This window comes from Caretta caretta, chromosome 2, assembly GCF_965140235.1.
Source record: "Caretta caretta isolate rCarCar2 chromosome 2, rCarCar1.hap1, whole genome shotgun sequence".
In the NCBI taxonomy this organism is placed as follows: Eukaryota; Metazoa; Chordata; order Testudines; family Cheloniidae; genus Caretta; species Caretta caretta.
The window spans coordinates 82449045-82463087 of NC_134207.1; the positions used below are offsets into that span (position 1 = coordinate 82449045).

At 39.9% G+C, this 14043-nt stretch overlaps 1 protein-coding gene across 5 annotated transcripts in view; it reads right to left on the reverse strand.

The window, feature by feature from the left end:
- Positions 1-14043, reverse strand: part of RBBP8 (RB binding protein 8, endonuclease) — a 75720-nt gene that overhangs the window by 29900 nt on the left and 31777 nt on the right. For all 5 annotated transcript variants that reach the window (XR_007355285.2, XM_075125282.1, XM_048840452.2 and 2 more), the window contains 5 exons: positions 11988-12100; positions 10552-10627; positions 7517-7686; positions 5399-5503; positions 641-735 (listed from right to left, as the gene is read on the reverse strand). Coding sequence is in view for 4 of the 5 variants with exons in the window: in XM_075125282.1 (XP_074981383.1) it covers positions 641-735; positions 5399-5503; positions 7517-7686; positions 10552-10627; positions 11988-12100 (559 nt within the window). In the remaining variant the exon portion in view is untranslated. The remainder of the gene's footprint in view (positions 1-640; positions 736-5398; positions 5504-7516; positions 7687-10551; positions 10628-11987; positions 12101-14043) is intronic.

Here is a 14043-nt window from a genome sequence, read left to right on the forward strand (position 1 = left end):
ACGAAGCCATCCTAGCCACCTCTATGGCAGCTGCTCCTCCTCCTACTCCCCAAGGCACAAGTTACGTGTGGGCAAAAGTATGCTGTATTCTGGTGAGCCCTGGCAGTTGGGTCCTTTAGGCACTATTCTAGTGGCAGCTCCAAGGTATAGTGAGGGCTGGGTTCAGTCCCCAGACAGCCCTGAAGACCAGGAGTACTATAAATGTGACTTAGAACCACCCTTCCCCCCTCCCATCACCTCAGTTCCTGCACTGAGCACAGGCTAGCCAGATCTGTGGACCTAGCTCATTGTTTTATTCAAATGAAGGGTTGTAAGTAGGGGGGAAATAATGCACTTTATAAAGCTACTTAAAGCCTGTGGACAGGACAGCCTCTTCATTTCTCTTTCTTGCTAGGTCATTACATCAGGAGTAAGCAAAGTATTTAGAATTCTTAGAAAACGTATTGTTCAGAAGGCTTTTGCTTAATCTTAAAGTGAAAATCATCAAGAAATAATTACTTTTCTTCTTAGGATGACTTTTACCTTCCTGGAGCTCAGCACTTCCCCAACAAGGTCAGTTACATAGCTTGACTAACACTGCATTACACAATAACTGGCATATAAGATTTATTTTTTTGAGAAATACGAGAACATTACTTACAGATTCTTCTTGAATGAGTCCAATTGTTTCTGCAACAACTGCAGCCAAGTTAAAAGACGGCTTTGCAACAGGATAGCTTCCCATCCCTTGTTTATCTATGTGGATAGAAAAAGGCATAATACATACATTATCATACATGATAATTTTATTCTACTCTTACACAGAGACTATGTAAATTGAGTCAGATTTAAGAAGAGTCCATAAATGGAAAACCACTGCACAGCGACAGAAGTGTGCTGAGCTGTTTGGGACATGGTCAATTTAGTGAAAACTTGGGATTCTTGTCTATACAGAAGGGATTCTTGGGAAAACTTTGGATTCTTGTCTATCTCTTCTATTCATATGCAGTCCCCCAAAATCAAACTGTATAGAGACAATCTGAGCAGAAATTACCCTTTCAAGCTAGAGTATGAGTGCCATGAAAGTGGCAAGTGGACTGGTGCAGTACGTATGTGTCAATTGTGATAGTGCACCAGAAAGTAAACGTAGAAGATGTAAACTTTTTAAGTCTAACTTTTCTAACACACTGCACGTACTATAAAACATTTCACACTCAGTGACTGGGAAAACTGAAGTAAAGCATGACATTCTATATTCTTTAGAATAAGAGTAACATTACCTAAAGAGGTAGAGTACTATGCAAGGTTATTTCTTAGTTACTGCATTTTTAAGATTACTGAAGATACCTAATTAATTCCTTCTTAATGATTACATCTATAAAATATAAACCGTAAAATCTCACTACAGGCTTACACACCAAATATATTTGATCCGATTTTAGTGGTTAAGCAGACAGCAGAAAATAAGAATATTAAGATTCCAGTCAAACTAATGTGTTAAAGAGTCATTACCTTTGGCTAGTCTCAATGACTATGCTTCACAAGCGGTCACAGATTTTTTTCCTGACGTCTCTGCATATCTGGAAATGGCTACCTTTTCCAACACACTTCTCTACTGGTAGCCAGGCAGCAGTACCGTGTTTACCATAGCGCCAGTGGCTCCATGGCACCGGGCCCAGAGTTAGAAGGGGCCGCGGCCAGCCTGATCCCCAGGCTGGCTGAGCTGGCCAGGAAAGCTGCCCCCGCCCTGCCTCTTCCCACCCCTGCTCCGCCCCAGCCCTACCCCCACTCTACCTCTTCCCCAGAGCTAGGTCCCGGGGGACTGCAGCACGAGTCGAGTGCCCTGCACTCACCAGGTGGCAGGAAGTGAAGTGACCTGGCCCCAGCCTGCTCCACTCCACTGGCTCCCAGCCATGCCGTTGGTGAGTGCTTGGGGGCAGTTCTCCCCTACCCCCCAAGTCCCAAGGCTGGGAGCCAGAGGAGCAGAGTGGAGCGGCCTGGGGCTGGATCACTCCACTTCCCGCCACCCCATGAGTGTGGGGTCGGGCCCGCCCTGCAATCACTGGGTGGCAGGAAGTGGAGCGACCTGCCCCAACCTGCTCCGCTCTATTGGCTCGTGCTGGGGGGTGGTTTCCCCCGTCCCCCAAGCCTGGGGAGGAGATGGAGCAGTGGGGAAGGGGCATGGGACGGGGAAGGGAAGGGGATGGGGGAAGTGGGGGCTGGGGAAGGGGCATGGGACGGGGAAGAGAAGGGGATGGGGGAAGCTGGAGCCCAGCATGTGGCATCCCCTTGGCAGAAGCTGAGGCTCCCCTGTTAAGCAGGCCCATCGAACCCTCACCCTGAGAAGCAGCACTCCCCTGCATCTGTACCACCCCAATGAGCCCCCCCCAGACACCCTCACCACTGAGCCCCAACCACCTGCACCCCTAACCCAAATGAACCGCACCTCCCCTGGACCTAGACCCCACCCCCGTTGAGCCCCAACCACATTCATCTGAATTCCCTGCAGAGTCCCATTGTCCCTGCACCTGGAACCCCCCAATGAGCTTCTGTGCATCCAGATCTCCCACTGAGCCAACCACACCCAGATTGCCCCACAGAGAACTCTCTTACCCCCACCTGGATCCCCCCAACACTAAGTCCCTCTGCACTTGGATCCTGCTGCTGAGCTGAGCCTGCTCACCCACACTGGTGCACCTGGCACAGGGGGGCAGGGCCCCAGGGTGTTTCTGGCAGGTCTGGCCCTTGCACTGTGTCAGGGTTGGGTGCACCTCACTCTGAGTCCCTGTCCCGGGGTAGGGTCGGGGGAGGCTGCAGGGTAATCTCCCACCTCCATGCAACCAGTGGCCTGTGCTCCCCATTGCCATGTTGGAGTCTCCACCTTTATTTATTGACAAATAAAATTAGCAGAATTTTAAAATACTGTGCACAGAATTTTTATTTTTTTGGTGCAGAATCCCCTCAGGAATATGGGGTGCTGTGCAGCTGTAATGGTGGGATTGTGAGGAAGGTGGTGGGCAATGGGGAGGTCTATGGGCGAGGGGTGTGGTGTGCAGGGTGCTGTGCAGTTGTGGTGGGAGGCCAGCGGGGTAGGTCTCTGAGAGGGGTGGGGCTAGACAGAGATCTGTGGTGGAGGTCTCTGGGCGAGGGGGCGCTGGGCATAAAGGGTGGGGCACTGGGCAGGGTGGGCGGTATGGTGCGGGGGAAGGGTCATGCTGGCAGCACAGGGCTGGGCAGGACAGTGTGCATCTGGCAGCTGCAGGTTCATAAACAGTGCCCTCCTGCTGTGCTGCGCAGAATGGGGCTGCTCCCGCCACACCGTGCCTCATTGCCCCCAGCCCGCCCTTCACTCTGGAGACTGATCATCCCACCCCCCTGCACCTTGCCCACAAATGGGGGCCCACAAATACGTTTTGTGCCGGGCCCACAAAAAGTTAATTCAGCCCTGCCAGGCAGAACAAGTAGAGTGCTGAGCATAGCAGCAATATCCAAACAGACATGGAAGCACAGAGCAAATAGACACAGAAGAATGGATTGGGCTCCCTTTGATTTCTGCATTGTCCCCAAAACCCCTCCTTGTTGAGCATAAAGGAAGAAAAATCCTGAGTGGGGAAAGCAGATGATATGCTATCATCATGCCTCTGTGACAAAAGCCCCCAAAACTCTACTCCGAGTTATCAAATTAAGTACTTCCACCTCAATTCAAGGGAAAATTGAGTTTAGGAAGTGGTGTTAGGAAAAGTATGTTGAAGTAATAGTAGCACAGTTTTTATATGGTCATATATTGACTTTTTAAGGATGCTGGGATACAGGATGATATCCTTTACACCTACACCCACCACGTCATTTTACGTTTCTGCAGAAGACAGCAACTGATAGTACACTAATTGCCTGTAATCTTCAGTCTGCTCTTTACTGAACTAATTGACAAAGATTTTAGAATTAGCTAAATAAACTGCAAATTTAAATACTCATTTGCTAGTGCAAATAGGTGATTGCAGGCCGAAGTGTGTAGCTACATGCACAAAATAGGTAGTGTAACATGCAATTATCTGCACCCAACCATGCAACTTGGCTATTTTGGAAAATTTGGCCCCGAGTAACACAGTTTTACCAGGCTTATTTAATATCAGATTTTTTTAAAACTGATCATAAAATTTAATTATTATTATACTGCATTTCAATATGATGTTATGCTACATAGTTCACAAAACAACATTGTTATTTCACATTTTATTGGAAGTTCTTCTTCTGAGTGAAGAATTTTTCCATTTTGAAAACATTATCCAGAGTAAATTTACTGACAACGAAACTCAGCATTTCAGGATAGCCCATTTAATCTATGGGCAAATTACTTCAACTGGGTTAAAAGAAAGACCTTATTCTAACTGTCCTAACATATTTTAGAATATTTACTATCTGCTTCTAATATAGAGGAATTTAAAATTCAAACTCAGATTATTGCTTCAGACAGCTAATTACTTTAAAAATAATCCCATATTGAAGGAAATCTATGCTGTCTCCTAAAAACAGAAACATGGCGGCAGACATGAGGGACTGATCTGCCGTAAAATAGTTGCCTGTGAGGTCTGACAAATATTTTTAATGCCATATGGTTTTACAGAATCTCTCATTACTTAACTGTATATATGGAATATGAAATGTTCACAAATTTGTAAAATTTTTTTACACAATTTATTCAATGCATTATATTTTTTCCCCTTAAAGTTACTCATTTAAGGATTTAGATTAGGGAAATAAAGAAAGGCAAACTTGTCTTCTTATAGAGTTGTAGAACAGCTCAGTTCATTAAATCAGGGGGAAATAATGGGCTTTCAGGTGAGAAACGTTAAAGAGTCCGACAGAAATAGCACTGTTTCAGAAAGTATCTCCAGTCATCTAATTAAATATTCCCAGAAAAATCCAGAAAACGGATATTTCTGGAAATTACAAGCTTGACATCTTGTTTCTAAAGTAAAGAACATGAAATGGAGAAAAAAATAAAGCTACACCAACCCATGATTATGCCAAGAATACAGGAGCAGAAACCAAGTTTAAACATTTGGAATCAAATGGGAGAAAAGATTTTAGTTATAACTTCTTGTACTGGAGACAGCGCTGGATGACTACAAGAATAGTAAGATTTAGCACTTACAGTATTTTAATCTATTTTATAGACATTAAAAGACTTTCCCAAAATGACAATGGAACTCAGTGACAAGAACGGGAACTAGATCTCAGGAGTGTATGCCAGCTCACTGAGGAAATATCCACAGTAATTATGGGATTAAGATTACTCCTTTTTTCTTGCTCAAGAGCTCAAATTGAAAACTACAAATTGAATTTGAGTTACTGGTTACCCATAACTGCCTGCGTTTTTTCCCCTTATGAAATAAATATGATTAAACCTAGTATTTACTTGCTATAGGGGACAGTTCTTGGTCACAGGTGTCTGCCACTAGTATTTCCTTTCCACCATGGTTAGGAATTTGAGTGGATGACGACAATGAAACTTTTCCAAACTCTAGATAAAAGAATAAAAATAAAAAGTTAAATTGGATATGACCTGGCTTCATAATTATGAATAGGTACAGACGAGGGTTTCAATCCTGTAAACACTTGTGCACACACTTAACTTTAAGTATATGAACAGTCCCATTATCTTCACATGCTTAAAATTAAAGTGTTTCCATGATCAAGACTTGAAGGGGGGGGGAGGGGTGAACAAGACCAACAAATAGAAGTTATATTTCTTGAGGTGACATTGTGCTCAAAAGGAGTACTTTTTAACATGAAAGCGTAAAATAAGCCAGCCAAATAACACTAAAGATATTTTGACAGATAATCATCACTTATGTATGTAACACATTACAGTTAGACCCCATTTACTCAAAGCCTATGTTCTGTACACCTGCCAGCTGAAAGGGGAGGCAGTTGCTTCAAAATTTAACTAATAGAGGGGATAATTTTCAGCTGTCCCAGCACAAGGTCAGTTAAGACCATGGTGAATATAGTGAATAACTTGCACTTTGGATTACAAACATGACATTTTGTATGGTTATACACTGATACGTAGTTAACCTTTTCCAGCATGGTACCAACAGCCTGTAAGAATAGTTAATATACTTTGTGATTAATATCTTCTATTGTTATTCTTGAAAAGAAAAGAGCCTATTAAAAATTTATATTTATAACTATTCAGAAGCTTCTATATTTGCAGGATACATTCTTATTTCGAAGAAATAAATTAACATAGTATGAGCATCTGGAATACAATATTCAGATCTTGTAACATGCATCTTGTGTATCATTATAATACATGCAGGAAACCTTACTGCACCTAAAAATAGTTTTTATTGTTATTAAAGTAGTTTACATTTTCTAAGTGAATATCTTAGACCAAGTTTAGATTAGTCCAAATGCCTGCAGTATTAATGGGTTTGTGTACAAGACAAATGTAAGCAGGATTCCTATAGCAGAAAAACATGTTTTGCAGTTGCTCAATTCAGGTGGCTGTTTTGTTGATTCTGATGCAACTTCTCTGCAATAACTGAACATGGCAGGATGGCTTTTCTTTTGTTCTCCACTAGGTGATGCTAGAAACACACATAGTGAAGAAAGTGCAATTCCAAACTTCAGGTAAGTGTTACTCCAAGAAACTAATTCAGGGATGCCTAGATGGTAGAGTGAAGTGCTGAATGGCTATTAACAAATATCTAACAATAAGTAACACCTGGTTTGCATAGGTGTTAACTGCGGGTACAGCTTTTACTAAACAAACTATTACTAGCAAGGCTGTGTGTGAAGGAAAGAATAGAGCTAGACTTCCAAAACTTTAATGGTGAGGATAATTAACATTGGCACAATTTACCTAGGGATATGATGGAATTTCCATCACTTGTTTTTAAAATCAAGACTGGATGTCTTTCTAAAAGATATGCTATAGCTGAAACAGAAAAGTTACAGACTTGTTGCAGAAATTATTGGGTGATGTTCTTTGGCCTATGTTATGCAGAATGTCAGACTAGATCATCATAAAGATCCCTTCTGGACTTCAAAAAAAAAAAAAAGTGTATGAATTTATGATTCCTAGGCAGTTTTCAGAGTTGACTTAAGGAAAAAAAATCTTTTTGCTTACAAACTGAACAAGTTTGATTCTGAAGTCACCACATATGTTAATTATCTGAACAAGATTTGGATTCAGCCCCTCAGTTTCTTTTTATTATTTAGGAGTTCTAGAAAGGATAAGATTCAGAAGAATCTACTGTCTGCCCAAATCATATACGAATATGGGAATTCAGAAACCTTGGGAGAGTAGGACACACTTTAAACATACCACTAGCATATTGGTTAATATCGAAACAACTTTGCACCCTAGAGCACAGGCACAATTATTACAATACATAATCAAATTCACTTTTTTACAGAAGGCTTTTAAATCTTTTGAATTAAAAATTAAATGTGGCTTCTGTTTTCTTTTCCCCTTTAAAATCTTGGAAAAGCCACTATAGAAAAAGATGACCAATAACACTCTTACCGTTAGTGCTTTCAGAATGCTTCAGATCTGTATGTGTTTGCTCTGTGTATCGGACATGCCTGTTCTCTTTCTTTCTTCGGATACGATTAACCACGGATAGTGAAAAAGATTGAACTGGTGAATCTGGAATGACCCCTTCCTCTAATTCCACTGCTTGTTGATCTCTCCCCCTGAGGACAGAATTCAGAGCTAAAGTAAAACCTAAAAACAGCAAGATGAAGAGCTAAATCTTTAATTTTAAGAAATTTCTGAAAATCAGCTTAAGAAAATGACAATCACAGATTCAGAATATATAGCCAAGTGCAACACGATATAGAATTAGTATTGTCATCATGACTCGAGACCATTAGAAGAGACAGACATAACAAGAAATTCAGAAAGGCTAAATCATCCTGTGAACTTTATAAACTTTCATGTTTCAGGGCTTAAGTGAATCTCTTGCAATAAAAGTCATCAAGTACTTGTCACTTTTGATGACAAGATACGGAAGTACATGGACCACTGCTCTGATTCATTATGGCAATTCCTATATTCATCAAGAACATAAAAAAAAAAAAAGAGAGATCTACCAGGCAAGTTTAAATGTTACTAAAATTGCTCAGAGACAATCTTCCGCAACATATGATTTCATGCTACGACTTACTGACTCCCCTATAGAGGACTTAATTTAATTTGTTTTTAGAAGATTAAGACCACTCCTAAGAGAGCCCTATACCCCAAGCGGTGCCACCTTTTAGAGAAAGGAGTAACCTAAAACAGGTTTAAAAATGCACAGATTAGTAAGCGTGTAGTTCACTTGGCCCTATTTTGTGTGGCCTCAGAGCCTACTCATGATGCGCAAAACCTGGTTTAATAAAGTGGTAAACCTTTTCTCCCAAGAAAGCATATCTAGAAGTGGCAGGGATCACAGAGGGAAAGAACAAGCTCTAATTAGAGATTGCTGAACTAGACAAACAGAATGTTTTATCCTTTTTTGTCCTCTTATGGGAAGTACTTTTCACTGTCACCTGGGAAAAGAAAATGAAAGAAAAGTGAAGATAAAGCAATAAGGAAATCGAACTTAGTCAGGCTGCTTGTGTCATTTTTCCTTAATCTTACTTCTCCTTTCGACCTCTCAAGAGAAACTAGAGACTGGAGACCACTTTCCTGTCATTAGAAAGTGGAATGTGAGGTCTTAGATCTAAAGGAAGAGGAGAATGAAGTGTGGAGAAACTGCCAAGCAAAATCCTCTTCAGTGACTAGGGAACTACCTAGCTATACAATAAAATAAAATAATGAAAGAGGAAATAAAATTATGCATGTTTATAGTGCCTTTAAACTGGTGATTTCAAAGTATTTTACAAAGATAAATTATTACCACCCACAAAAACTAAGACAGAGGTTAGTGAGTTGTGTACGGTCAAACAGCAAGTTTTGATCAAACTGACAGGAAAAAAAAAAAATGTTGTGGTTGCATTAAGGTAACTTGTAATGACTTCTGTAAAAGAAGCTGGAAATACAATGAAAAAAATGTAGAAATCTATCAGCTCAATCAACAAGAATGACTGAGCTAGTTAGACTTAATTAGTAATGACAAGTTTGAAGGCAGCTTAAATGTCAACTCAGGTACATTTTTTACCTGCTAATTTTGTTTCTTTAAACACTTCAAGGTGACTACTTAATGTGTGGTTTATGCCGCTTCTCTTCAAATAGGTGGTCACAGAAAACAGTGAAACCTTAAACCTCTGCCACCTCCTATCAAACAGAGTTTGCGCCACTTGAAATTCTCCATATGAAATTCCCTAAATACTATCAAGAACCAGTTATGAAACCAGTAATATTGGCTACATATTTTCTCAACTTTTATCCATTCAGTTATCGTTCAAACATGAACTAACTGTTGGACTCTCCATTCAATATTAGTAGGATACTCAGTCTTGTACAAGATAACTGAGAAACTGAAATAGCATGTAAGAAATATATTTTTCTTCCATATTTTTGCTCCTGATCTATTTCAGATAGACTTCCAAAATAGTATAACATAAAACAGCCAGAGAAGAAGCGTTTAAAGTTCAGTTCAGTAACTGCTGAAAAGGATCTCCAGCGTATATAGTGTCCATAAAGACACCACACCAAATACATAATTCCTGAAATATGGAAAGACTCCCAGAAACCACCCAAAATATTTGAACATGGAAGTCTCTGATTTCTCCATCCAAGGCAAGACCTTTAGTAAAATAAGATTTGAACACAGAATACAGTTTTCCTATAATCTAGACTGCCTTCCCCTATACCTTCATAAGTCTCTTTGGAAATAGTAATTTTAGACAGTTTTAGACCTTGCTAGGAGAACAACCAAGCAGTAAAGATCTAATTTCATTATATGTGTTTGAAAAGGAGAAGACCTATTAATTCCCCTAGGCTATGTTCCTATCATCACAGGACTGATCCCTAGAGGACCAGAACTGAACAAAATATTTCGAGTGCTGTTGCATCACAGTTACATGAAGGAATACTAGCTCCCTCTCCAATGATGCAATATCTCTGTATTAAATACAGTATTACATGTGCTACCATATTACATTGGAGAATAAGTAGGTCATTGGATTGCATTTATACTTGGGGTCTCTTGCAAAATGTACTGCTTTTCAGAGATCCACCCCCCCCAACTAAATATGTAATTTAGAAATCTCTTTTCTAAAAGCTCATCCAAGCGAGAAAGAATAACCCGAGTATCAACACTGGTATAAGTGAATATGAATTTAAAATCCATATTCATAATGACCAAGATAGCTTTAAGAGACCTTGGTTGTTTTAAATTATCAATAAGTCCAATCACTTGGTTACAGAAATTCTTCCCCTCTCACACATACACACAGTGTAAAATAAGGGAAAATGCTGCATATTGAGATAGCAAGATATTTGGAATTAATAAAGAACTGAAAACAAATGACAGTGGACTTTCATTGGAAAATTTAAGAGATTGACTCAAGTTTGAGGAATTTAAACAGACATTTAATATTTTCTGAAATTAATGTTGAGAAAAAGAAACTTACTTCATCTGCTTCTGCAACTGCTGAAGCTTTTCAGATACCTTTTTATTTTCATCCTGTAAGTTGTTTTTTTCATTCACTGCAATATATAGTAAAACCTCAGCACACACACTAATCTTATGTTGCATTTGACATTTGTTAGTTCCTCTAACATGACCAGGAAGTGAGAGATGAGATTATTACACAATTGTAAAACGGTAAACTTCTACTCTTTTATTGACATTCAAAAACGGAAGTATTCAAGTGAGTCATTAACAAGGTTAATTTTTTACAGCAAAAAGTTATTACAAATTATGGATCACAATGTTAATTAGTTCCATGTAATTCGTAGATACTTTAATTTTGGATGTGAGTTTTTTGCAGTGAGACTGAACAGCTCATTCTGGGTTCCTTGACATAATTGTCTAGACTGGGGATGGAGAGACCATGAAAAGCAACATAATCAAGGCTTACTTTTTGGTCCCCAAAATAACCAGATTGTCTGAGAAACAATAATCCATTATTATGATATTGGAAGTTGTAATAGAAATTAAAACTAGAAAGACTCATCACAATTTGCTGGCTTACAGCTCTGACCTCATTTCTTCCAACTCTCCTAATTCTGCCAACACTCACACTTAGAAAACACTCAGTCTCATCTCCATGCCTCTTCCCATAATGCCCCATATTGCTGGAATGCGAGGTCCCACCTTCCTCTGTTCATTTTCCCTTTATTGTCATGCTTCTGTTCTCTTTTCTTCTTATATATTTACTTTGTATTTATTTTGTTTTTATTCTCTCATGGTTGTAGCCCTACCAAATTCGCAGTCCATTTTGATCAATTTCAAGGCCAGAGGGTTTTTAATTGGTCAATTTCACATTTTCAGATATTTACTTCTGAAATGTCAGGGTGTTGTGAGCCTAGGGGTTCTGACCCAAAAGGGGATCATGGAGGGGTGGGAGGAGGGAAGGGGTCACAAAGCTGTGGGTGGCAATCCTGCAACAGCTTTGCGACCTCAATGACCCTTCTTTTGGGTCAGGACCTCCAGGATTACAACAGCCTAACATTTCAGACATAAAAGTCTGAAAATATGAAATTGACCAATTTAAAAACCCTCTGGCCTTGAAATTGATCAAAATGGACTGTGAATTTGGTAGGGCCATAACCATGAGAGAATAAAAACGAAATACATATACTGAGATTACAGAAGCAGCATTTCACTCCAAGTTAAAATGAAATTAAAACTATTTAAAAACTGCCTTTTTTGTTTATTTTGTTTTGAAGACCACAGAAGTGAGCGTTCTTGCTTTATTGAACTTCTCAGGCTTATTAAAAGGTACAATATGGGAATTCTCTCAACCTATAGCAGGGTGTATAATCACCAGTTTACCAACAAGATAGCAAAGTTTACAACAGACTGCATTTTGTCTTGGGGACCATTATACTAGATAACACTCACTAAGTTCCGTGATAAGTTTAAGGTTCTGTTGCCGGATATTTTCAAACTCCTGCTGTTTCTTTCTCATATGCTCCTCAGTTACTGCACAGCGATCACATAATCCTGCTCTTAATCTATGAGGAAAAATTAAAAAATAAAATTTTCCATCTGTTAGAAAGAATGTCATACGTAGGGCCCTACCAAATTCATGGTGCATTTTGGTCAATTTCACAGTCATAGGATTTTAAAAATCATAAATTTCATGATTTCAGCTATTTAAATCTGAAATTTCATGGTATTGTAATTGTAGGGGTCCTGACCCAAAGAGGAGTCGTGGTGGGGAGGGTCACAAGGTTATTTTAGTTGTGGGTGGGGGTGGGGTTGGGGTTGGGGTACTGCTACCCTTACTTCTGTGCTGCTGCTGGCAGTTGTGCTGCCTTCAGAGCTGGGTGGATGGAGAGCAGCGGCTCCTGGCCGGGAGCCCAGCTCTGAAGGCAGAGCCGCAACCAGCAACAGCGCAGAAATAAGGATGGTACGGTATTGCCACCCTTACTTCTGCGCTGCTGCCTACAGAACTGGGCCCTCAGTAAGAAGCCGCCACTCTCCGGCCACCCAGCTCTGAAGGCGGCAATGCAGAAGTAAGGGTGGCATGGTATGGTATTGCCACCCTAACTTCTGCACTGCTACTGGTGCGGTGCTGCCTTCAGAGCTGGGAGCCTGGCCAACAGCCGCCACTATCTGGCTGCCCAGCTCTGAAGGTAGTGCAGAAGCAAGGGTGGCAATACTGCAACCCCCCTGAAATAACCTTGGGACCCCCCTTCAACTCTTTTGGGTCAGGACCCCCAATTTTAGAAATGCTGGTCTCCCCCCATGAAATCTGTATAGTATAGGGTAAAAGCACACAAGAGACCAGATTTCATGGGGGGGGGGGGGGGGGGGGCCAGAGCAGATTTCATGGTCTGTGACGCATTTTTCAAGGCCATGAATTTGGTAGGGCTCTAGTCATACGTAAGTCAGACACTGGTACTTAATTGGCTTTTGAAACAACAAAAGTAGTAAGCTGTTGACAACAGAAGGTTGCTAACTGAAGACATTTCATATTTTGATGTATTGATACTTGAACAATTGTACATAAACTAGAATTGAATGTTTACTTTGAATTGAGATTTAAAGGAAGACTTCAGTAATTAGTCATATGTTAAATAATCAAGCAGTTATTAGATGAGAAAATTATTAAAATGTAGTCTATGTGAGTTTGTGTAATTATATACACAAATTTCAAAATGGGGTTTTTGAATCACCTATCAAGTTATTTCGATTTAGTGAAGAATGCCGATTTATCTCAGTGAGAGCCTATATTAATATTTATATACATGCATTCCAGTTATTTCAGCAGCATGCAAAATGAGTTAGGTAGTTTCCAAACACAAAGCAAGAGACATCCTCTTGAGCATACAGTCTAAAAAGAAAGATACAACATACAAGCAAAGCGATCAGGGTTAGACTATATAATGAAAAACCTTTTATAAGTAATGTTCAGTTACACCATGACTCCATGAAACCCTACTGCTTACCACCACTGCAATACCCAGGGGTTAAACTCTGGTGTTCTTACACCTCTCTATCAACTTTCAACCTCTTCTCTCCACTTAAATGAGCAGCTCACCGTATGCAAAGTAAATAAATGAGATAAGTAGATCACTTCCTTTCTTGTAAGTCTCAGGGAATACATTTGCCTGATACAGTTCAATGAAGTATCATATTAGATATAGAAAATAATAGCTAAACATTTTAATAATTGTAATTCTATCTAAAAATTGTCCAAAATTATGCAAAAGTAAGATACACGTTTAACATAAAATATGAACATGATAAAATTAAGCAAAAGAATATACAAGTTGGATCAGTAATCAATAGTAACCACTCAGTATGGAATAATAACCCCATGTAGCTAATAACTCAGACACACATACTTAGGGCCTGATCCAAAATCTCTGAAGTCAATATTTCCATTGATTTCAATGGGCTTTGGACCAGGCCCTTAAAGTATGTTTGTGGTCAGAAAAGGATTTTGTTT